This window comes from Carettochelys insculpta, chromosome 24 (genome assembly GCF_033958435.1).
Source record: "Carettochelys insculpta isolate YL-2023 chromosome 24, ASM3395843v1, whole genome shotgun sequence".
NCBI lineage: Eukaryota > Metazoa > Chordata > Testudines > Carettochelyidae > Carettochelys > Carettochelys insculpta.
The window spans coordinates 12,406,458-12,432,950 of record NC_134160.1 but is presented as its reverse complement, the minus strand read 5'-3'; the positions used below and the strand labels follow the sequence as shown (position 1 = coordinate 12,432,950).

General features: G+C 42.2%; 1 protein-coding gene across 24 annotated transcripts in view; it reads right to left on the bottom strand.

Moving 5' to 3' along the window:
• The window catches only part of EPB41 (erythrocyte membrane protein band 4.1), a 217,682-nt gene that overhangs the window by 108,513 nt on the left and 82,676 nt on the right, over window positions 1–26,493 (bottom strand). For 23 of the 24 annotated variants that reach the window (XM_074976554.1, XM_074976553.1, XM_074976561.1 and 20 more), the window contains 3 exons: window positions 14,529–15,006; window positions 11,038–11,268; window positions 1,315–1,419 (listed from right to left, as the gene is read on the bottom strand). In XM_074976554.1, coding sequence (XP_074832655.1) covers window positions 1,315–1,419; window positions 11,038–11,268; window positions 14,529–14,999 — 807 coding nt within the window. In that variant the 5' untranslated portion in view covers window positions 15,000–15,006. Of the gene's footprint in view, window positions 1–1,314; window positions 1,420–11,037; window positions 11,269–14,528; window positions 15,007–26,493 lie in introns of those variants that run through there. The other variant, XM_074976566.1, reaches the window with a different exon arrangement.

Genomic DNA, 26,493 nt, shown 5'->3' with positions numbered 1-26,493 from the left:
GGCCTACCACCAAATCTTGTTAATGCTGACAAGAGCTCTAAGGACTTTTTCCAATGATAGTTAGGCCAGCTAGAGACATTCTCCTGCGATATTTTTCCTCTCTATAAAGGGAAACATGTTCCAAAAAGCTACATGCTTAATTTGTTGGTTCAACAAATCATGAATAAATATGAAAGAATACCAGCAGTTTCATTCTAGCTTTTTCCTGTAGAAAGTCAAATGTAACTCAAAATTTTCTAAATTCTATTACCTCATTCCACACAGGACAGAACTAGAATTTACATATGTAACTTCACGGAAATTAGCCCAATAATTCCCTTGTGTGCGCATAAGAGAACATACTGTTAAACGTTGGATCACATTTCTTTCCCTTTTTTAATGAAGTTGGACAGCCTGTACTGTGCAGAAGAATACTAGGGTTGCGGGAAGTAAGTTGTTTCCCATCATAATATTGATTGACTGGTTCAGATACATAGAAGTATGCCCATGATAGGGAAGAAGAAAGCTTCCATTCACTTTGCCAGATCAATAAAATAAAAGAGACCTACGGCAAAAAAAAAACAAGAACTGGCCATTCAGTGATAGAAAGGTCAATTCAGAAGAGGAAGAACATGAACATAGGAACCCTTAGAATTTGAGATGAAAGTCTACATATACTTGATTCAAATTAACTAAATTAAATACGCTTATTTACTCCCCCAAAATACAAGACATTGATTGCTCCTCTTATTGCCTTTAGTGGACACCTAGACTAATTTTATGCATATGAAGAAATTCTCTCTGAATTCCTTTCATGCTCAGGTTCTTCCACAGATTAACTATCTACTCTGTCCTACCCACCATATTCATCACAATTTTGTAAACTAAAATTAAAAAATGGAAAACCCTAATCTCTCCAACACTTCTGAACAATTTAAATCCTTGAGCTCTTCTGTTGTACTGTTAAAATCCAGTAATAGCCTTTAAAGGAATGAAAGAAAGAATGAAAAAAAACAATGCCTAATTTATTTTGCATGGGGACTCAGTTCCTCGACTAGATTTTTCTCAGTTTGTTTTGTTCCCTCCATTAGCAAAACCCATGCTACTATAAAATAGGACAGCTTCTATTTATTCCAAATATCACTACTTTTACAATTTACACTTTGGCAGTTCGTAGAAAAGGCCTTTAACACATAGGCGGAAATGAAAATATAACCAGATTTAGCATAATTTTTGGAACACTACACAATCCCTTCTGTTTTGGAGATTTGTTTTGTTATGGGTTTTTCCGTTTTGTTTTGATTGCAGACTGTAGTTCCATAAGCACCTTCTTACCTTACAAGTTGGAGAGTCCCATATGGCCAGTCCAAAGTAGTCTTCTTCTAGAAGATTGAGATGTTCGCATACTTTTCTAAGCAGATCCTGACCCTTGGCATGTTTCTGTAAATATGTAACAGGGATTCTATGTTATACATTTCTTTTTTACCTCTCCCCAGTAATTCTTCCACTCTATACAATTAAGGGAAGAGAACTGGACTTGGACTCTTGAGCAAATGAAAGGGGTGCTAACTTTCTTGAAGAGTCCAGTCCAAATCCTCTCAGCAATTTATTACTAGGACCCCATTACATTCAAGGCCATGAAAAGCATGTCATGGACCATGAAATGTTATCTCCTCCTGTGAAATGTGGCCTTTCACCCTATATTATATACATTTCCCAGAGGGTGAATTTCACAAATCATGGGTCCTGACCCATAAGAGAGTTGCAGAGGAAACAAAGTTATTTGGGAGGGCAGTACTGCCATCCTTACTTCTACGCTGCTTTCAGAACTGCCTGGCCAGACAGTGGCAGCTGTTGATCAGGCACCCTGCCAGCAGCAGCACAGAAGTAAGGGAGCCACCCTTTCTTCTGCACTTCTACCTTCGGAGTTGGGCAGCCAGAGAGTACTGAGGACCCAGCTCTGCATTCAACAGCAGAAAGGTAAGGTTGGCAATACCATGCCATCATTACTTCTACACTACTTCCCGTGGTGATTCTGTCTTCAGAGCTGGGACCGTGGCCAGCAGCTGCTGTTCTCCAGCTGCCCAGTTCTGAAGGCAGAACTGCCACCAGAAGCAGCAGAGAATAACATTGCATACTCTGCGCCCTTGCGTCCTGCCTCTAGCTCGTGTTTTAGCTGGGACCCTTAGCACTGAACATTCAGATGTCAACAGCGGAAATTATGAAATGTATAAAAACATACAAATGGCCATTCTGGGTCAGACCAAAAGTCCAGCAAGCCCAGTATACTGTCTTGTAATAGTGGCCATGGCTAGATGCCCCAGAGAGGGTGAAAAGAACAGTAAGTTGAGTTACTGTGGAGTCTACACCACTGGCCAGGAGCCTGGGGAAGGAAGGAGTTCAACAGAAGAAACTCTCACACAGACTTCCCTTACTTTTGTCAGGATGACAGGACAGAAATCTGCAGTTGATTTGGCAGGTCTTCACGAGACCCACTAAACTGACCACTAGTGGATTGATCTCAGAGTATCAATCCAGGTTATAGTGTAGATGTAGCTTAAATAAAAACTACTAAAAATAAAGAGATGTTGAAGAGGAGATCAAAATATTCTCCATTCTGTTCAATAGCTGAATCTCACAAAATCACTTGAACATGATTAATATTGCAGTTAAAGCCAACAGCACTGGTTATGTCAGTAAATGCTCACCAATATGAGTAAGGTTTACACAAACTGTTATACGAATATTTATTGCAACTCAAAGTTGCTCCCAATACCGCATACTGCCACACAAACACCAGGTAAAAGATAATCACCTGTTCCGTAACTCTTGTTGCTTGAGATGCACTGCTCATGCCCATTCCATAGTAGATGTGTGCATGCTCACCATTTCATCTGTGCTAGAAGATTTTTCTCTTAGTAGTACCCTAGGGGAGCATCTCTAGCAACTCCTGGAGTGATGCCTCCATGGTGCAAAGTGTGCTGTGCACTCCTCCCATCCTCAGCTCCTTTTTGCTGGAGATTTGGACAGTGGAAAAAGCAGACAGGACATGGAATGGACATGAATAACACACCTCACAGAACACCAGCTGCAGAAGCAGGTAACTGTCTCTTCTTCTTCAAGTAACTTTTCATGCGCATTGCACATTAGGGGACATAAGTACCCCTTGGAGATGGGTTGGAGTTCATAAGCAAGTAGGGTACTGCACAGTGTCATCCCTAGTTTGGATGACAATGGTGTAATCCATAGCAAATGTGTGCACTGATGGCCATGTAGCTGCCCAACAGACGTGCCAGATCAGATGAGCCAGGAACACCACTGAGAAGGCCTGTGCCCTCATAAAACAGGCACTCACAGTCAGTAGCAGAGGGATGCCAGAAAGGTCATAGCAGGTGTGGATGAATGACATAATCCAGTCTGAAACTCCCTACATGGAGACAAGGTGTCCCCTCAACCACTCCACCATAGACACAAACATTTGGCCAGATTTCTGGAAGGGCTTAGTTCAGTCTAGGTAAACGGCCAGGACCCTTCTCACATTCAACATGGAAAAGCATCTCTCCTCACTCAGTGTGTTGGGTGTAGGACAGAAGACTGGCAGGAAGATGTTCCAACTTAGGTGGAGAGCAGACACCAACTTGGGAAGAAAGGCTGGATGTGGCTGGAGCTGGACCTTGTTCTTAAGGAAGGCCATATATGACAGCTTGGAAGTTAAGGTATGAAACTTGGAGACTCATCTGGCCAATGTAATAGCCACAAGGAATGTCATGTTCCTGCTCCCAGGTGTCTTGGAAAATATGGTGAGATGCTCCAAGGGCGTTTAGATCCATCAGGGAAAATGGGGGCCTGAACAGAGGGAAAAGTTGATCCAGGCTACTGAACAATCTAACCTTCATATCATTGGAGAAGACTCTGTGACCATGGACAGGTGGATGAAAAGTGGAAATGGCCACCACGTGTACTTTGAACAAGGAACATGCTAGATCCTGATTCGTCAGGTGGAGCAGATAATCCAGGATTGATCTGATAGGTGCAACTGATGGGGGAGATGCTGTAATCAGTTGCCTAACATTGAGGGCCCCGCCTGTTTTGCCAAGTAGGTCTGACAGGTGGAAGTTCTTCTGTTCTTGAGGAGGACCTGACAGACATGCTCCAAACAGGTCTGTTCCTGAGATGAAGACATGTAGTCTCCATGCCGTGAGGTGGAGGGTTACAAGGTTGGCGTGTAAGAGGTGACCATGGTCCTGGGACAAAAAAGGTCCGGTCAGTGTGGTAGTGGTCATAGGGGGAGCACAGCCAGGTTAGGACAGGGTCCCAAATCAATGTTGCCGATGCCATTCAGGGGTTATGGGAATGACTAGGGCTCCTCTTGATTTTCTGCAGAACTCGGGAAAACGCATACTGCCAATCTCCTGTCCATGACAGGGAGTCTGATAAAGAGCCATCACTCGGGTCCTCAACTTTGCTCCAGGTGGGACATTGCTTATTCTGCCTGCTCACAAACAGATCGATTTGGTGAGTGCCCCACTTAGGGAAGATCTCAAGGTCCATTCACGGTGAGAAGAGAATTCTGAGCTTAAACAGTCTCCCAGAGAGTTCTTGATGCCTGGAAGGTGATAAACTTCTAAATTGTTGTTGTGGCTGATAGTCACAATCTGAGGAATCCTGGAAGAGGGCTGAAGAACATCGAGGCTGTGTTGCCTTTGAGGACTTTGACCACTCTGAGGGTGGAAGGTGCTGCATACAAAAAGAACACCTCGAAGTTCTTGGATGTTTTTGTGCAACATCTCATCCAGGGACTACAGGCTCAGGCTCTCGATGTAGCCAAGATGATCCCGCGTTTCCCCAACTGAGATCTGGTGCATCTGACATTTACTCTACAATGGAATGAGTGCTCTGGAATGGGACCCCTTAAAGAGCATTCACAGGTTCAGCCCAACACCAAAGGAGGTAAGTACTAACCCAGGAACAGCCAGAATTTTGTCCAAACAATCAATCTCTGGCCTGGGAGAAGACAGAGGCCAGCCATATCCAGCAATAGCAAACAGAGACTAGCATGACATACACTGTTGGTGCACATTGCCATGCGCCCCAAAAGGTGAAAGCACACCCTATGTGCTGGCACTAATGTAGCTTTCTTATCATTCACCAAGAGACTTCGTACACAGCTGATGGACAGAAGGAATGTCAGATGGCTTGGCACCTGGGATGTGGAGCTGCCCATTGTCCAACCAGTTGTCAAAGTATGGGTAAGATCAGGATACCCCACTGTCAGAAGTCAATCACCACCACAAACACGAATTTGGTGAATATCCTGGGTGCTTCCAACAGACCAAATGGGAGGACCATTAATTGGCAGTTTTCTAGACCTACCAAACTGCAGAAAGCATCTGTGGTTCTCAAAAATGGGTACATGGAAGTATATGCCCTGGTGATCACAGGTGGTGTACCAGTCTTCTGGATCCAGCAAGGGTATAATGGAAGAAAGAGAATATGCAGAACTTCAGCCCTGCTAGTTATCAGTTCAGGTCTTGCAGCTCCAGGATGGGCCTAAGACCCTCTTTGGGTTAGAGGGTAAGGAAATAGCAGGAGTAGAACCCCACAATCCTGTGTTCTGAGGGGAGCAATTTCCACCATCCTCAAATGTTGGTGCCCTTCCACCTCTTATTAGAGAAGTTGTAAGAAGGGTCAAGGCTGTGGGGAGAGAAAATAACTGCAGGGCATAGCCCTGAGATACCACCCTCAGCTAGAAACTAGTACTATGGACAAACAAATCCAGTTTCTTAAGAGTCTTTATTTTTGGGGGTCACTGAAGGCTGGCTCTTGCATTCTCTGTGGGTCACCACCTCCACAAAGAGTTAGGGGAAGAGTAGCAAAGATATTTGTGGCCCTTGGAGGGCATGAATTATTTCCTTTCTGCCCTGTTTGATATATGGAGCAGGAGGACGAAGTTTGCCAAAGGGAATTTGTGATCTTTGCCACCCCTTCATGGGGTGACAGTCATAGTCTGGCTGGTGGGGCAGCACCGAGCACGTTAAACAGGCAGTCAGAGGGTTCCATCAGCTCTTCTACCCACAAGTTGAAGCTCGAAGCTACCCTCTTCAGTAGGTCTCAGTGAGGTTTAGTATCTTCAGGAGGGATGGTCAGTGGGGATGCCATAATGGCCTCAGCAGATGACAAGGATGACATCTTGGCACCTCTAATGGTACCAAAACTTTCCCTGGGTATGTGCCCCCTTGCTTTGTAGGATGTGAAGGGTCCCCTCTACCAATGCTGTTTGATGGAAATGAAAGAGGGAAGCAGTCTTTCTGAGGCCCCAGCCTCTAAACAGGTGGCCTGGGCTGGCTGAGTGAACCCCCACGAATTCTGCTGATAGCAGGGTGCTAACCATGGCACCTGGTACCACTGCATTGGCTGCAGTGCCAATGGTACAGTGGGCCTCACTGTGAAGGGCTGGACCGTTGGCTCCTGAGAGCCCTGGACTGATGCAGTGTTATGATGTAATCAACCACTATATGGGAAAAACCAGATCCCACGTAGACTCCACAACCTTGACACAACCCCAAATCCAGCGTCAAGGAATCCAACTGCTACTTTGAATGGTTGCGTCTGATGGATCTGCAAAGGCCAGTGGCTAGCGATCTATGCTGCTAGCTGCATGAATAATGCTATGATGGTGACCAAGCCCATGACATGGGACAGGTCCTTCACGGATCTACCCTGAACAGTGCTCGAGGAGGGAACCGGTGTCATTCGAGTGCTTGCTCAGATGGTACCATGGACACTAGGATCTTCAGTACTGGTGCTCCTGTTCTTGGTAGGGGGCACAAGTCACTGAAGGTCTATGCAGGAGACCAATGCCATGAACTCCTGTCTGAGCTGTCAACCCAACAGTCAAAAAGGGGTCAGCTTTTCGCAGACTGACTGGCAGTAGCCACAAACTGGGAGCTCTCCCTGGACTCCTCCCCTGGTGGGTCTAGTGCCACCAGGATGCAGACCTCAAAGGTCTGAGTGCAGTCTTCCCCCGTGACCAGGGAGCTCTGGGAACCCAGGCAGCCAGCACTGACAAAATCATCATGTCCTGTGCCTCCTGCAGGGCCTCCAGGGTAGAGGGCACTTGGATCTGGCTAAAGATCCCACTAGTATCTAGGGATGCACGTGCACAGCGGGCTGAGCTACTCTGCTCCACACAAGTTGGGGCCTGAGAGACCAAGGCAGACTGAACACTGTCTGACATGGGTCTTTGCTCTGCCCCAGATTTATCCTTCTGTTTACAGGAGGGCAGTGAGCAGCTCCGCAATATCTTCTTCCACTTCTTAACTAGGGCCACTGATGAGGAGCAGTGCTGGATGATAGAAGGCTTGCCAGTGCCAGAGTTAAGGCAGACTCAATAAAAAGGGCACAAAGATGAATGTCCCTCTCCTTTCTGGCCATGGCTTGAAGAGCTTGTGAATCTTGCACTTGCCACTGATGCGACCTTGGCCCAGGTGGCGCAAGCTCCTTCTGTGAAGACCACTCACTGGCACGGGCCATTTGCATGTATCACAGTATTTGAAGTGCAGGGAACAGAGCATGCTCAGCTCAGGCAGAGTCCTGGAATGGATGTCAAGTTAACTACCAAGTTAATATACTACTAAGGAATTATACACATGCACACAATGAAAGCAGTTCTTATAAGAACAAAGTGCTATAGCAGGAAGCCAGAGCAAAGACAGTTCTGTACACCAGCACTGACAGCAAGAAGAAACTGAAAGGGGAGAGAGTGCACATCATTCCTTATACCACACCATGGAGGCACCACTCCAGGAGTCCCCAGAGGTGCTCCCCTACCAGTATTGCTAAGGCCGGGGGTGGAAATCTGCCAGCACTTGTGCACAGGGCTGTGGAATGCACATGAGTAATCACTTCAAAAAACAAGTTAAGTAGGGTTGCTGCATCAGGTCAGTACTTGGGATAGCAACCAGCAACAACCAAAGCCAAGCGCTACAGGAAGAGGGATGGGAGATTTACATGGCAATATTCTGCCCTCCAAGTCAGTGATGAATCAAAGGTCAACTATGGTGCTAAAGTCCCTTTCCCATTGGAGGAGTTGTCTTTTGGATAAGACATAAAAACCCAAGTCCCCACCATCTGGAGTCTTTGTGAAAAGTATTTTTAATCACTGTTACCTACACATATGACTACAGTACTGGATCAGCATCCAAAGTAGCAGCTGATCCCATAGAACAGCAATGCAGCAATATGGTTACACAAACACTGATGCACTGACCTAATTGTACAAGGTCATGTAAGGTAACTGCTTTGCACACGAAGCTCTAGAAACCTAAACAGGTCACAAATGAGCAACTATACTTAACCAGTGGGTTCAAGGCTTAACAAGCTTGTTATGTCTCTCAGACTAAGTGCCAGATTTTTTATGAGTTCTGAGCACCAGCATAATTAAATTTCTGTTGACTTCCTTTTGCTATGACATTGGGATCATCCTCTGAGATAGATTTGAAAAATAGGTACAACTGAAAAGCTTTCAGCTACACAGCAAACGAGCAGAGCTTCTGAAATTGACTGAAAGCAGATGCTAAGAACGTTATTTGTTTACTGCTATTTATTTTCTGAACAGTATTGCTACACATTTTCACTACTAGAAATTTTTACACATCCACATAAAAGGGCATGTTGGTCCATTTCATAAAGTTTCATTACTGGATTCTGTATGCTTAAGGGACATTCTTGGACTTGAAGGCATACCTACACCTACCAGGCACTGTAAGCTGGGAGCAAGTCCTTTTACGAAAGTAGAATAAAAGCAACATCACTTTCTCAGTATAAGACAAGACACAGATCTCCAATGGGAAACCTGAAGCAGAACACCAGCAGCTTCTGGGTCTCCCCAGGCAAGAAGAGGAGACTGCCTTGGATCCATACACCAAGGAGTGAACCCCGTAAACTAAAGGGAGAAGTTATGAACCTCTGCTACTATGTTGGTTCTGTCTACATTAGCCCCAGAGTTTCAAAACGGGCATGATAATGAACCTAATTGAAAGATGCTAACGAGGCACTACTATTAATATGCAGCGCCTCTTTAGCATAATGGCAGCCACAGCACTTTGAAAGTGCCACTTTCCATCACGCATGGCTCATCTACCAAATAGGAATCAGGGGATTTCAAAGTGTGCAGGGCCCTTTCAAAAAGACCCCGTGTAGACAAGCCACACGCAACTGTAAGGGGCGCTTTTGAAGTGCTGCAGTCGTCATTATGCTAATAAGGCACTGCATATTCATAGCAACACATCATTAGCACATTTCAACTAGGTTCATTATCATGACCCTTTCGACGTTCTAGGGCTAGTGTAGACATAGCCATCATGTATAACCTTCTGTCCTTTCCAGAGCACTATAAAGGCTGAAGAGCTTACAGAATCTCAGACTTAAGGGTAAATTAAGCCTGAAAGAAGCCTTTATAGACAGGTGAGGCTTCTTGACTTGACATATGCATGGGTCAAGACTTCATTAAACTATATCCAAGGGAAGACATTTTCAGAATATGTCATATGGATCACAGTTGCCACTAATGGAAAAACTGTCAACTGCAACACCCTGTTGACAGGAATAGATGCAAACCTTTCACAACCACTCAAACCCAAAACCTGATCATGAAGAATCAGGGTTTCACCTGGTGATAGTGCTGCCATCACCCTTTTCAAGGGATTCTACTCAATAATGATCAATGGATTATAGCTAAGGTAAATGATTAAGGAAGTCTGGGATGAAATACAACTCATATGGGTTGGACGCCCCGATCCAACACCTTCAGAGCCTGACCAAGAGAATTTTCCAGACCAGGGGAAGTACTCTGCCTCTGGGTCCCTCAGCCGGCCACCCTCCCCGGTGCTGGTGCTGCTCACACACAAGTTGGCCCCCCTGCCTCCAGCCCTAGGTGGGCCCCCTACCACTTGGCTGCCAATGACCCTGACCCCATGGATGCCAGCCCCAGGTAGGCTGCCAGATGCTGAGCCACAGGGATGCCAGCCTTGCCCAGTTCCCAGACAGGCAAGACTCCCACACACCTGCCACTAGACTCCTGGCCCTAGGGCTCTCTGGATCCCCAATATGCCCAGTAAGCATGCCTACTAATCTAAGTTCACTCTCAGTTACACAGCCACACAGGAATCTATGTCTAGTAAAGTGCTATGTAGGCACTCAGGGTTGTGGCCAGGGGAGGAGTCCCCTCCCTCAGCTCCAGCCCAAATGTTGCTGCAAGGAGAAAGGGCTGGGGGTAGTCCTTTCTCCCTGCTGTAGCCCTGGGGCAAATTGCACTACAAACCCCTCATCCCTAGTCCCAACCCAGAACCACTTCTCCAAACACCCCAACCCTCTACTCCAGTCCTGAGACTCACCCCACCTCCACACACACTCCACACTCCTAGGCCCCACCCCATCACATATCACTTTCAGATCAGTGCAGATAATGAAATTTATTCCAAACAAGCATGGGAAAAATTAGAGGGAACACTTCTTCTAACTCTTTCAATGCATAGGTCATATGAAGAATTTGAAAAAAAATAGCAAACTCGTATTTTGACCAAGTTTAAGCAGTGATACTTTTTTATTGTGGTGATTTGCTGAAACTGTTTTTCTGTTATTAGACAGCAGTACATAATCTTAGCTTTCCAAGGTATTCTGGGTGAAAAGCCAGCAAAGCAGACAAATCCAGCCGACACACATTTTCTGGCTTTGAGCTGAATGTAACTTAGAATTATATGCAAATCTTAAAGAAAAAAAAAATTTAACTCCAGACTGAGCCTAGAATACAGGCAAGTGATGGAGAAAGCATCAGCAAGTGAGATGACAGCATTTTAGAAGAATCCCCCAAGTAGAGATGTTGGATTTTTTTTTTCCTATAATGTCTGAAGTGCCCCACTTTTTCATCACGTCTTAAATAATTATGGCGGCTTAAGGCACAGTCCCATTCCAGTTGAGTTTTACAATTTACTTCACTGGCAGCACTACTCAATTCTGAACTCTTCCCACCCTCCATCATAAGAAACAGAATGTACTTACCTCCAAATTACACTCGTAAACGGTATCATCCAGCAAGGAAACCCTGCAGTACATATTTTTGTGTCTTCTTACTGATCTCTGAGTGACTTTTAATTCTTGGTCTGCTTTTGTCTCAGGATTCTCTATTTTCAGCTCTGCCTTGGAACACTCTTCTTGCACTCCCTCTCCTTCCTTAAGCTCAAGGTCTCTGCCCTCTGGATCTTGATCTTCTCTTCTGTCCTCCTGAGCAGGCTGAAATCCCATAGCACCATATATATTACTTAAATGTTTCAAACAGGACACATCACACAGCATAAATGTATAATAGGTAATTAAATCCATTTGGAGATCAAAGTGGTCTCACATTGGCTCAGCAACAGAGTTTGTCTATGGTGTTGTATCTCATGTTCTACAGTCTACAATTTTTTTTCTAAACTAAATATCTAGCCCTGCTCAGTGAAAATAATTTTAATGTAAACCAATGCAGTGGTAACTGTGCAAGTTGCAATGAATCTGTAACAATAGCTTGATATTACTGGGTATTTATTCAGTTCAAGTGTGTGTTAATTCTGAAGTCTAATGAAAATTTAAAATCAGTCTCATTAACTATTAGTTAATCAAAACATATAAGAAGGAAGAGAATTAATTATGCTGTGAAGACTCATTCAATGCACTATTAGTGGCAACTCATTTTAGACTGTAACATAGTTTTTCCAATCTGATCCCTCTATCTTGCAAGCATAAAGCTCAGCTACTCCATTAAAACAAGTGACTTCCTACAATTATTTCATGGTGAAACAGTCCTTTCCACATTTCCACTGGAACTCAGAGACTCTCGGCTTTCACCACAGTAAATCTCCCCAGAATTCTAGCTCCAATGAGGTAATAAGTATGTGTTGTAAGTGATAGTAAAAATGGAAGAATGCCTTCGTGTAAGCATGCCATAATATGCTTTAACATTTACAATTATTTTAATTTGACCAATGTTCACAGACTGCTGCTTTTTGCTATGCTAGAAGTAGGATAATTAGAATAATAGATAAACTAATCAAAAAGAATCAGGCAGATCTGAATAAAAAGGCAAAGGCTCTTGCTCAGCAACATAGCACTTCCTATAAAAGCTTTCATAATACAGGTTGAACCTCTCTTGTCCAGCAACATCCATAATCTGGCATTTTAGATAACCACTTACCTTGGCTGTGACCAAATTTACTGTGGTCCCATAAAGTTTGTTTCCAGCCACTCGTCCTGGGTCTCAGAAGACATTTGAAGATAAATGACAGCTAAATAACAGCACAGAACACTAAGAGCCAAGTAAGCAAAGGAAGTATTAGGAATGCTGCTAGACAATTTTGACCTCCCATGGACCAGCAAATTCTCTCATTTGGCACTGGTCAGGTCCCAAGTGTGCCAGACTAGAGAGTTTCAACCTGTAGAATTATCTGCTAAGTGTCAGGATTTAAAAATACATCAATACTAATTTTAAACATTTAGTCAAAATTAACTTGTACGTGGTGACAGTTTGTGGGGTTTGTTTTTCTACAAGTTCATATATACTCAATGTACCAAATGCCCACCATGCCTTGCTCGCAGCATGTATTGCTCTGCTTAAAGGTTCAGCTTCTTGGAGTGGTTACATAAAAATCTCGTTGACGTTTTCAAGCTTCTATCTGCAAACATAAGGGCTAGAAACTAAAGCCAGGCATAAACTAATAAAAAGAAACTTTTAAACTAATAAAAGAAAGTTTTTCTTCACACTGCACACACTCAACCTGTGGAACTCCTTACCAGAGGATGCTGTGAAGGCCAGGACTCCAACAGAGTTTAAAAAAGAGCTCGATAAATATTTGGAGGTTAGGTCCATAGATGGCTATTAGCAAGAGGTAAGATATGGTGCCTAGCCTTTTGTTGAAGGCAGGAGATGGATGGCAGGAGACAAATCGCTTGATCATTGTCTTCAGTTCACCTCCTCTGGGGCACCTGGCATTGGCTACTGTCGGCGGACAGGATACTGGGCTAGATGGACCTTTGGTCTGACCAGTATGGCCGTTCTTATTTTCTTATGTTTATACAGTAAAGCCCCAGAAACCAAAAGGCAAATAAGAATCCCACAATCACATTTTTTTAATGTTAGAATTTTTGAAAGCATAACTCACGATTTTACGTTAAAAGAACCTAGCAGTAAACTTCCTATTTACACCACTGACAGGCTGCACTAGTCTACCCACTAGGAAAGTCTGCATCTTGCACACTGGGCTGGGAACTAAGACTCTGGATGCTATTCTAAAATGTACACACATACTTGGTTGGGCAAGATAACCAAGCCAATTTATTCTGAAACAGACACCAACTTTAGCTGTCCAACTCGAAACAAACTGGACTTGACTCTTTCAAGTGCTGAGGAATCACACTGCCAGCTGAAATCTAGTTGCCAATACACAGCACTTCTGGTGAAAAAAGAAAGCAGGCCATTGTATTTCAAGTCCAGTAGCCAAAAGAAGATGTACCTAAGACCACAAGTCGCTTTTGAACATCTGACCACTAATATTTTGTTCCTCAGTTGCCCATCAATAAAATAGGATAAATACCTGCTTTTAAAGTTTTTGATCTGTGCATTTAAGGCTAGAATTTTTGAAGTGTCTAAGGGAACCAGAAAATTACTGGTAGTGGGACACTTAAATTCCTTAGGCTCCCATTAGGCTTCAGTCTACATATCCTAAGTGATGAATACTAGTATTTGGGTGGCCTGGGGTGTGGGGGCGGGAGAGAGAGCCTAATGTAGTGGTGGGAGAAAAACGTACACTGAATTCAGGACCATGAAGTCTGAACTGTCACTTGTGTTGCTTGCACTTGTGTTGTCTGCAGTTTGTTTTCTGCTGAACATAGCTATCATTTCCATTATGTATTTTCTATTGGTTTTTCTTCCGCCTATAGTGCATGCATCAGAATATTTACAAATATACATGAAAGAAATTTTCATATGATGTAATCTGAGTTCTAATCCCAACTGATAAATTTCCTTCCCTAAGAAGAACATTGTGAGTTTTGGTTAGTGTTTTTATGCTGCTTTGAAGATGAAACTTATGATTAAAACGGTAGGAATATGAATTAGACAGCACATCACACCTCAGAACATTAAGAGCAGGAAGTGCCAGATGTAGCATACCTATCGAATATTAGTGTAGTACCCAGAGGCACAGAGACCTCATCTGGAGTGAGTGAAGTCTCTGCTCTACAGCCTCTCAGCTGACAGCTAGCTCACATGGTAGCATGCAGGGCTTTAGACCCTATGCTCGCAGGTTCTAGCCCTGGGGCTGGGAACCCAGGTCTGTGGCGTTACATTAGAATTTCATAAAGAATTTTTCAGAATTGTGTGAGCTCTCATTGACCAAATCTAGCACAGGAGGATCACAACCCTCTACTCTTTACTTAGTCTGACAAATAAATCTGCCTACATGAACTAACTGGCTAGGAAGTCAACAAGAATCTAAACCAATTTTGCCTTTGTTTACCTGTGTTTCTGCACTGCTTAGTGAATGAAGATCTAAAGACGGGTCAGTCCTGAGTTCAGGTTCAGGAGCTGCTATTGGAGCCTTCAGTAGGACTTCTTCATCAGGACTGGCTCCTAGATCTCTCTCTTTCTGACTTCCTTCACCTCTCTCTTGTGTCACTTCCACTTCTTTGCCTTCTTCTTCAGAAACCTGAGATTTCGGCCTTTTGAGAAATGATGAAAATAAGCGTGATAGACCTCGACTCTCTGAAGGACAGCGCTCTTTGTTCTTACTTTGATCTTCGTGTGTGGGGGTATCACCGTTGGAAGCCTTCTGCTTCTGTCCAGTTTGATTATGCCCCTGAGATGCCTGTTGGGAAGCCTCCTCCAAAGAAGCCTCTTGCTTATGTGTTTCAGCAGCTACTTCCTCCTCTTTTTGATGCTGTTGCTTAGGATTCTCAGCCTCAGCCACTAGACTCCTCTCTGTTGTCATGATGAAACTGTAACAGATTTTTAGAAGTGAAAAAATAGTATTTTTTCAGTGTTTACACATGCATTTAGCCACTGTAAAACAAACAGCAAGCACTCTCAGCACTGCCTCCTTACAGCTGCTCTCTGGTCTGAGGAGCTTTCAACATAAAGCAATCATTGCTGACAGATTATACACATATGTAGAACTAGACACTGCTTTAGTTTAGTTTTTTCAAAAATAGCAATATCTTCACCCACATCTAACCACAACTTTTACAGTGGAAATTATACCCACAAACACATTTCAGATATATGAACAATTTGGCTTAACTCTGGTACTTCAAGTATGCTTTCCTTAGCACTTCCTTCCTGCGGTTCTTAGAATGCATCTCAGTTAAAATTGCAGCCTTCTTGCCCAATCAAAACAGCCAATGAGAGATATTTCTAGTATGACAATTGCAGAACACAAACAAGCAAATAGTCTCAAAATTTAAACTGAAAGGGCTTTCTCAAATGCCTCTGTTCTACTTATGGAGAGCAGGTGTTTTTGGAATCCATTTTACTAATCTGATGCCATGTTTACATCAACTTCAGCCTAGTTATTGACACAAAGAGATGGAAATCACATGAGAAGCCTATCTATTTAAAGAATAGAGAGACCTGAAATAATCATGCTTTAAAGGGGATAGAACTAATCTTTGTTCTGCAGATACATGTGATGTAACTCTCAATCTACCATAGCTTACACAGAGGCTAACATGTCTGTTTCAATCCCCTCTAGTCCAAACCTTAAGTAAAAATATTTTAAGTACACATTTAGAATTAAGAAATATTCAAAATGTCACCAATTTAGACTTCACCACATTTTGCATTCAGATCTTTTTCCAAATTAAAAAAGTAAACACTCATTTTGCCACAATAATCAAAATCATTCTGATTTTTAAAAAAATGATTTTTCATAGACATAAAACTGGATATTGATTGTCCTAAAAATATTACAACTCTGTATGTTTGCTGTTCCAAATAGCTGAGCTAGAATATGGCAAGTACCGCAGATCTCTTCTACAAAGCCCACTTTTTAATTTTTTTCCATATATATCACCATTATTTAATAGTGGCTTCTTTTCCTTTGAGATTTTATAGATCATGAAAGGTGCTCTGGACAGTACGAGGAGCAATTCAAGTTTTCCCTCATCATCTCTTTAATATAAGATACTCAGGCCTGGCCTGAAGAGACACTCAGCAGTAATGGTTGGGACAGTGTAGTTCCACAGCCCTGGTCCTTTTAGCTGGGGTTGTAATCAGGCAGTCAGTGGTGCTGGAGGACTCAGATATGAACACCTGTGTAAGTAACAGCTGGACTGAGACTCTCCAAAATCACCACCTAATTCATTTTACATTGCCCATCATATGAAAAAAACTTTTCCATTGCCGTTCACCTCAGATGAATCTGAGCTGACAATCCATAAGCAGCATCGCACTCCTTATCCTATAGTAATCCCAAGTCACATGTTTTCAAACACAGAATCATAGAACATTAGAACTGGAAGGGACTTTGAGGGGTGACTGAGTCCAGCCCCCTGCCTTTACCATCTAGACAGCTGCCCTGACAGATGTCTGTCTAACCTTAACTATCTCCAGTGACAGAGATTCCACAACCTCCCTAGGCAACTTATTCCAGTAATTAACCACCCTGACAGGAAGTTTTTCCCTTGCTGCAGTCGAAGCCCATTGCTTCTTGTTCTATCCTCAGAGGCCAAGAGGAACAAGTTCTCTCACTCCTCCTTGTAAAAATCCTTCAGGTACTTGTAAACCACTACCATGTTCCCTCTCAGTCTTTTTTTTTTCCCCCTAAACTGAAGAAGGCCAGTTTCTTCAGTCTTCCCTAATAACTCATATTCTTTAGACCTTTAATCATTCTTATTGCTATTCTCTGGACCTTCTCCAATTTCTCCACATCCCTCTTGAAACATGGTGCCCAAAACGGGATACAATACTCCAACTGAGGCCTAGTCAGCACCAAGTAGAGCAAACTAAAGACTTCCTGTGACTTGCTTGCAACAATCCTGTTAATGCATCCCAGAATCATGTTTACTTTTTTTTGCAACAGCATCACGCTGTTGATTCATATTTAGCTTGTGGCCCACTATGACCCCTATATCCCTTTCAGCAGTATTCCTTGCTAGACAGTTGCTTCCCATTCTGTATGTGTGAAACTGATTATTCCTTCCTAAATGAAGCACTTTGCATTTGTCCTTATTAAACGTCATCCTACTCACCTCAGGCCATTTCTGCAGTTTGTCCAGATCATTTTGAACTATGACCCTACCCTCCAAAGCAGTTGCTATACCCCCCAGCTTGTAACATCTGCAAATTTACTAAGCACGCTCTCTATGCCAATATCTAAATAGCTGATGAAGATAAATTTAAACTGAACCAGCCCCGAAACAGACCCCTGAAGAACCCCACTTGTTATGCTCTTCCACCAAGATTGTGAACCATTAATAACTACCCTCTGAGATCAGTTATCCAACCAATTATGTCCCCACGTTATAGCAGCCCCATCTAAATTGAATTTGCCCAGCTTATTGATAAGATCATGCGAGACCGTATCAAGACCGTATCAAATACCTTACTAAACTCCCAGTATTCCACATCCACCGCCTCTCCCTTATCCAGAAGGCTTGTTATCCTATCAAAAACGTTTATGAAGTGGTTCATATTTTACAAGTGTTTTGAAGATACCAATCCTTCTCTCCCATTTGCCACTGATGGACCATCTCCTAACCCACCAGTGATTTAACACAGCCAAGGCAATTACTGATACTGCTCATATGGTAAGGTGAATTATTTAATGTACTTTTAGCTCCCTTTAATGTGTTTCAGCAGCTGGAAACAAGGAGAGTCAGACCCATAAGAGCAGCCATGGACCACTAGAAAATACTTGCTTGGGAAAACAGCTGATCTCAGGGCCACTGACTGGGTAAGGAAGAATGGCAGGGAGGGAGAAGGGGGGCAGGAGACAGCTGTCCCAGGGCCTGACAATATAAAAGGGCCTGACACTCTGGGCTGCAGCAGCCAGAGCCCTGGGTCCTTTAAGAATCATAGAGTTGGGATGGGTGGGCTAGCCCCACAATCCCACCATTTCTGGGGAGCCCAGAACTGAGCCCCCACACATACCTTGCCCAGGGCCCAGTGAAGTCTGTCACCCGGCCTACTATACTGAGCTATCTAGTCCAGACAATGAAGGTTTTCATTTCAGGAGGCTACAGGTAGAGCCCTGCAAATCTGCAGATATCTGCTTTATATCCCCTAATATCTACATCTGTGGATGTGGATGCACATAGCTGCAACTCATTCACGTGAAAACAGATGTGGATACAAATTTCAAATCTAGAACCCAGAAAATCTGTGGATGTCCACTTTATATCCACATCCATGGATGTGGGCACAGATATCCACAGATCATCTTTGTAAGTGAAGATGCAGATGTGGATACCAATTTTATATCCGAGCAGTGCTCTAGCTCCAGGATTCAGAACAGTTTCTCCCACTTACCCATTAGTCTATATCAAAGGAGTGCCCTAAATGAACAGCTGAGGAGACAAGCTTTAACCTTTAACTCTTTCTTCACAAGATTACATTTCAAGAAGTCTGAATCCTTAAAATAGTTTCTTCTCCTTCCTTTCTGCCCTGTCTTTTTAAAAAAAAACAAAAAAAAAAACTCTCACTCATTACCTAAATTGAAGCTTAATGGTCTGTTTTTTTTCTTATTCCATAATTTAGCATTCTTAACTAATCAATTAAAATACAGCATAAGAATAATCAGAGAAAATGTGTCCACAAGCCAATTGTGTTGGTTCTGAAAAGCCTACTTAAATAAAATTCAAAAAAGGAACCATTTAAAAAAAATGAAGTAAGGACAGCAGAGCTAGAGATCTGTATATATTTGGATCTAATCCCTCTGCACCTTCCCATCATCCTGGAACGGGATGGTAAATATGTTTCTTTCATACTTTTGTATGTAATGTTCATTTAAAATAACTTAGTCATTTTAATCTGCACTGTTCTTGTTCTCTCAAAACCAGCAGGGTAAATACAGTAGAAGATTGTTTCTAAAAAGTGTTGTGAAACTCTTGAAAATGAAAGGTGCAAGGGAGTTCCACATTTATTGACTCAAACATCTTCTAGTATAGCTGAGACTTCTTCAGTTTACAAACAGAAGAATACCCTTCAACTTTCCAATAACCAGCTCCAATAAAAGCCTGAAATTTGAAACTCAAGGGTGGATTATATTATCACCAGCAGTAAATATTGTGCAGTTATATCCTACTTTTATATTCTTTCAGAGCTTAAGTGCGTGCTGCTAACTGTCCTGCTGAATAGTAACAGAGAGTAAGCCGTGCTAGTCTATACACTATCAAAACAAAAAGCAGTCAAGTAGCACTTTAAAGACTAGCAAAATAGTTTATTAGGTGAGCTTTTGTGGGACAGACCCACTTCTTCAGACCATAGCCAGACCAGAACAGACTCAATAGTTAAGGGACAGAGAACCAAAAACAGTAAGCAAGGAGGACAAATCAGAAAAAGATAATCAAGGTGAGCAAATCAGAGAGTGGAGGGGTGGGGGGGAAGGTCAAGAATTAGATTGAGCCAAGTATGCAGACGAGCCCCTGTCCTGCTGTGAGAGACTACCACATTTGTTGTCAATGGAAGTACAGTGGTATAACAGAGAGAGAACATTGTCTATCAACATGCTTTTTGTGTGGTGGGGGAGAAGGAGCCAGTACTCAGCCAGCTCCCCGCAACCTCCCTCCCAGCCAATCCCATGGCTGGGGCTGCCAAGATGCCAGTACTCAGTCCTGGCAAGTACCAGCACAAAAAAAGAGCACTGGGCTATCGCCAGTCAGCTTCTTCCCCTCACCCCATTCCACTCTGCCAGTCATTTGCACACCTTAACCTAGAACACATTTTTGTTAGCTTCCAGAACACACTACAATAAAGCTAGAACCAGATGCCACAACCAATTTGCAAGAAGGTATGTGAAGTACTGTACTGAATAATGTAGATCAGAGGATAAATTTCAATGGATTTCATATGTGTACAAGGGGTTATGCATAGGCCGAGCAGGATTTTTTTTTTTAAAAACATATCTGATAAGCTGTACCTTGATAGAGAATTTGGTAAGGGAAGAGTGGACACGGAAATCTCAGCAGCAGCAAAATAAACCTAGCAATACTTGTCATCTTCACCAGCTACTCCTTAACTCTCTAGCTGGGGAAGCCGTAGAAATTAATTATCAAAACAAAAAAGCAGTCCAGCTTAAAAGCTTAAAAGACTAACAAAATAATTTACTAGGTGATGAGCTTTTGTGGGACAGACCCACTTCTTCAGATCATAGCCATACCAGAACAGACTCAATATTTAAGGCACAGAGAACCAAAAATAGTAATCAAGGTTGACAAATCAGAAAAATACTATCAAGGTGAGCAAATCAGACAGTGGAGGGGCAGAAGTGGGGGGGGGGGCTGTGTTAAGAAATAGATAAAGCCAAGTATGCATAAGAGCCCCTACAATGACCTAGAAAATTCCCATCCCGGTTCAAACCACGTGTTAATGTGTGGAATTTGAATATAAAAGGAGAGTTCAGCAGCCTCCTTCCAAACTGTTGTGAAAATTCCTCTTCAGTAAGACGCAAACTTTCAGGTCATTAAAAGAATGGCCCACTCCATTAAAGTGTTGACAGATAGGTTTGTGAATCATGAGTGTTTTTACGTCTGTTTTGTGCACATTAATTCTTTGTCTAAGAGAGTTTGAAGTCTTGACACATTAACATGTGGTTTGAACCGGAATGGGAATTTTCTAAGTCATCATAGGGGCTCTTATGCATATTTGGCTTTATCTATTTCTTGGCTCCCCCCACCTCTTCTACTCTGATTTGCTCACCTTGATAGTATTTTTCTGATTTGTCAAACTTGATTACTATTTTTGGTTCTCTGTGCCTTAAATATCAAGTCTGTTCTGATATGCCTATGATCTGAAGAAGTGGGTCTGTCCTACGAAAGCTCATCACCTAACAAATTATTTTGTTAGGCTTTAAAGTGCTACTGGACTACTTTTTTGTTTTGATAGTGTATAGACTAGCATGGCTCTCTCTCTCACAAATTAATTATCGTGAGTTTCAATTTGCAGGCCTTGCATACAACTAAATACGCAAGGCATGATGTCCGAGAAAAGGAAAAAGACAAAACATAGGGCTTAAGATACCCAGATACCCGAACTGATCCAAGCCTCTATTCCTTCTACAATGTTCGTAATGACACCTACCTAGAACAGTTGTCTTTCAAATTTTTCAAGTCCTGACAAATCAATATAAAGTCCTACCCACAAATGCATATTGAAAACAAAACAGAGGAAAAGAAAATTAGAGTTAGTTCATCTTTAACAGCTAAAAAACTAGATATTAAGCCAGGAAGTGCAAGGCAGGAACTAATGTTTAAGTTGTTCAGTGTTGCCCAATATCCTAGCAACATTGAGTAAAACACAGACTTCCACCAATGGTCAACTCATTGGGCACACCCCTGAGGAGTTGGTGCTTTGCTGCCCTGCTACGTAATATAGGATAAGTGTATGTCACAGATGAATCCATATTCCCTAGCAAAGAGATTAACTGAGAGTCATGTTTTGGTCTAGCTTCCAAAACAATGTGCTTTGTACAGCAGACCTCCAACTTATGTGCCGTTTGTGTTCTCACAACCCCCATGTAAGTTAAATTTCCAACACAACTCAGGGGAGCCAGGAAACTGATGATGGTACTGGCCCTGGTCAGTTTCCTGATTCCAGCTAGAGAAGGGGAACCTGAAACCAGGGTGGTAGTCTGACCCGGCTCCCCCGCCTGCATAGCTGGGAAACTGACCAGGGCAGCTGCCCTCATCAGTTTCCCTGCTCCTGTCAGTGGCAGCAGCTGACAGCCCGACTCTCCACTGACACCCCTGACAGGAGCAGGGAAACCTCTCCTGTCAGTGGCAGAAGCTCAGTCAGCTGCCACCCCTGAAGGGAGCCAGGAAGTTGACCAGTGCAGCTGTGCTGGTCAGTTTCCTGTGTCTTGGGAGCAGCAGAGAGCTGAAAGCCAGGCTCCAGCTCCCCACGCTCACACAAGCTAAGCGTAATTCGAAATCATGCACTTCAGGGATTTACTGTAGTTACTACCCATTGATTTCATGTAGCAAATAAATTGGCAAGTATCACCGTCAAAGCCTCGTCCATTCAAAATTCCCGTCAAAATCTAGACGTTAAAAATAGGGATGTAAGATTGTAAGGATTGGTAAGAGAAACATTTGTGATTAAGTGAAGTAAACAGGATAACTCCACAATAATAAACAAACTAATATTAAAGACTCTGGATCCAGAGCAACAGAGTCCATTTGCTTGGTGGGCTTCATGAAGGGACAATCCTTCTGTCACTGAACACCATGTTTTTCCCGAGCACTGAAAGGTGTGCCTTCCTTTTAATGCACTGACATCTTCAAGTCTTTGCTTTGTCCCCCAGGAATTACATTGTATCTCTGCTTTTCTCAGGGACAGACCAGTGATCTGATACAAATGTATGTCAAAGTGAGGTGTATGGAAACAGACACAAAAAAGTACTTCCTCTCCCTGCCCTCCCCAAGAAAGATTTAACAGTCATTTAGCCACCAACAATAATTCACTAAGTACAGTCAAATATTTTGTTACAAAGGCCCCTGATGCACTCATTCTCCACCACACTGCTTGGATTCAGTAATTATATTCTTTCCCTGAAGTTTTACATTCAGAATTCCTTTGCATGGTTTGAAATGAAAAAGAAGAAAACAAGGCCATGTCTTGTAAGGCATAACAAAATTTGAAAGACTGAACACACGTTATTTAACACACCTTTCTTAAAATCTTCACTTTAAGGATGTGTTTCTAAATAGTATTTTTTCCACTGAAATCTTCATAGCACAGCTCACAGAAAAGGAAGGCAAAAAGGTATTTTTGTTTGGCTGGTTTTGGATTTTTTTATGCAGTTATTTTATTAAAACACTTCTGAAACACACATTTAGTAATATATTCCCACTATTTGGAGATTAAAAATCATTCTGAAAGTCAGACATAAAATTCCATTTATATCTGCTCCACACCAATACAATCTCTCTCAGATTCTGCAGTTCATTTAGATGTCAGAGAATCACAGAATACTAGAACTGGAAGTTAACCTCAAGGGGTCATTGAGGCCAGTCCCCTGACCTCATGGCATGGCCAGTGTTTGTCATACTATTCATAATTTCTGGGACACAAGTTATTGTACTGTTTTGATGAGTCTGACTCATGCAGTTTTGAAGATGAGAGTTCTTTTTAACAATTCAATTTTAGTTACATTCTATTCTGTTTAAGTTCTTATCCCACACTCATCACTGTAACATCAAAGCACTCCTGTAGTGTGCTAAGCAACATGACTAATATCCATGACATGTAGTTTACATCTTCTCTAACTCTCTCCCTGGGGAATAAGTATGTGTATAGTGTACCATTTTGTTTTGATTATTTAATAGCACATATGTAGCTCTCTCTCTCTCTCTCTCTCTCTCTCTCTCTCTCTCTGTGAGTGAGAGAGAGAAGTGAAAAACAAAGCAGAAGGCAAAAGACTTGTTATGGTCCCTAGCTCCTGGAGGTGTCTATTCCACTTCATCAGATCAGCCCTACAGAAAGCTCTGTTTCCTGCAAAGACAAGCTTCTACTGTAACAGTATAGGTGCAGTTGTACCTGAGGAATAGTGTTAAGTACAGCAGTCAACTTGAAAGACTAACTCCTACAAAAAGACCGCTGTTGGCGATCCTATGAATCCTCACCACTTCCACAGAGATTGTGTCTTCACCTTCAAATTACCGATCATTTTGTAACCTCCTCTAAAACCCCAACCATCCTAACTGTTTGCGAACAGGGCATCCTCCCCTGATCTGGCACACTACAGATACATCTTTCTAGATACTTTTCACAACAAGATTGTGTTGGTTTGTCCCATAAAAACTAAAAAGAATACAAGAAGTAACTACAAGAATTTCCACCCTATTTTCTGCTTAAAATATTAATGTTTTGAACAAACTAATTATTTATTCTATTGTACTGGTTCTAAAAATAGGAATTTAGAACTATGAAAATGCACTAACATCATCTGAATTATTTTAGTAACAAGTTTTCAGTAACAATGACCAATTTACTTAGATGCAAGAAACACCAACAAACATCTGACAAAAGAGAAATAATTTCACTACAAGCCACGTGCAATTAGGAAAATGGAACTGTTAGTGAAAGACAGTAGCACAAACACCAAATTCAAACAGCAGATCAGATAGGAGTTTGATTCTGGAGTCTTGTCTACTTCCGCTTCTTCCAACATACCTATACACAAGTGTGGTAGCTCAGAACATACCACACAAGAAAATCTGGAAGGACTGAATTGACTCTGCTGGCTCTTCCACGCAGTCTAGATAAGTGGTGTCCAATAGGAATTCAAAGATCACCACAATTTTGATTGTCATATTTCCACATTCATCCCCACCCGCCACTCTAAATAAATGCCCTTCCCCAGAGCCAGGCATCTCTAGCCCCCCTGTTCTAATTCAATGCTGCTGACTTGCCAGATCTGCTGCCAGGGCCACCACTGCAAGCTTCCCCACCTAGCGGTGGGGCATGTGTGCAGAGTAGGCGGGTGGCGCTCCCCACATGTGGCTCTCAGGAGAAGCCATATGTAAAGGCTCAAAGAGCCATGGATTGCCCAACCCCGTATTCACCAAAACGCAGTGTTCAATGCACCACATGCAGTGAGTAGCAAACATATTGGACACTGCAGACCTAGATATTTCAACCCTTATGTTCAGAGTTATCCCTGTATATTTGTCTTCAAAAAGATCTTGTTCAGCATAAGTGATTAAAACATATTAAAATTTAATGAAGCTGTCACTCCAAAAACAAGTATAGCTTAGCTCATTCGTCATGGTGGCTAAGAGAAAGACTAATAGTGGGGATACATAGAGCACAGTGTTTTTTATCATCATTAAAGTGTTTCAATGTCCATTAATCAAAGCTTATTCAGAAGAAAGCACGTTTATGATTCAAACAGCTAAACCACTAATTTATCTCAGTCGCCAACCCAGAAAGTAGATCATTTTGACACAAGAGTTATGAAAACAACCACATAAACATCAAGGTTTTGTCCTTTCAAAAGAAAAATTTGGCCTTTTTTTTTTTTGGGTTAAGCCTTCAATTTTTATAATACTCAAGCTACATTTAACGATACAGTAGCTACTAATTCCTAAATATACAATATAACAAATTATATAAAGTCATATATATTACAATGTACTGCTACTGGTCTAGCTACTTAATAACCCAATGCGTGGCCTTACTGAAAGGCAATGTGCAACATGATCACTGCTGCTGCGACAATGAAGGAAGATTTCTGTTAAAGGGCTCAAACTTTAAATCTTGTACATGTCTAAACAGCAAATTAAAAGCAGCTTCAAGTACTATACTGCATCTCCTTGTCTATTTTTCTAGTTTTACATTTACATTCTCCTGTTTCTCTCAGTAAAAAACTTTTTTTTGGATCTTGAACAGACTGATAGTAAGTCTTTACCCAAATTCTACCACCAGAAGAAATTAGTCATTCACCAAAACATCTAAACGTTTTGCCTCAGTAACAGAAGGTGGGGGGGAACCTCCCGATGTTACAACACATATGGTACATTGTAACCACCTGGATTTAATTCTCACTAGGAAACTCCCAGTAACCTACTGCATGTCAGCGGCCCTATACCCCTCCCTTCATCCTCCTGTCATGGTGCAGCTTTTCTATTTAAATGAGGGAGCAAAATAGTAGCTTACCATCTGCCTGCAGCAGAGCATTTATGTCAAACTGAGGACTGGATTTAGAAAGGATCTGACATTAAGAGGGATAACATTTATCACAAGTTAATGGTGCGCACGACGTCAGATAAAGTTCCTCTCTGTGAAGAATCCCATAAAATGCTTTCCTGAAAATAGCCTAGATTTCAAAAACAGTTTCTGACAGACATCAGTCCAAGATCAGGCTAACTGACAAGAAGTATAGTTTCCAGAAGGTTTACATTTCACTATCAGCCATTATAAAAGCTCAATGTGGAGTTATGTGGTTGAAGGGGGCTTTGAAAGAACACTTTAATGGTCAGCAATAGTATCATTTCGCGGTCTCTTAGTCTGGCTTTGGGCACTTTTAGGAACCACTTTTGCTTGCTGTACATTGTAACTTTGAATGTGGTTTACTGAAACTACAAATTATATGGTGCTTGTTGTACATTTACAAATAGGACTGGGTGTCTCCTTAATCTAGGACTTCTTTGGCGCTTTAGGTTTACAAGCACTCGGTGCTTTATATACCATTAGTCATTCAGTATTGTGTGTTGTGAACTAATTTCTTTAAATACAGACATGTAATGAGTCAAAAACAGTGAAGAAAA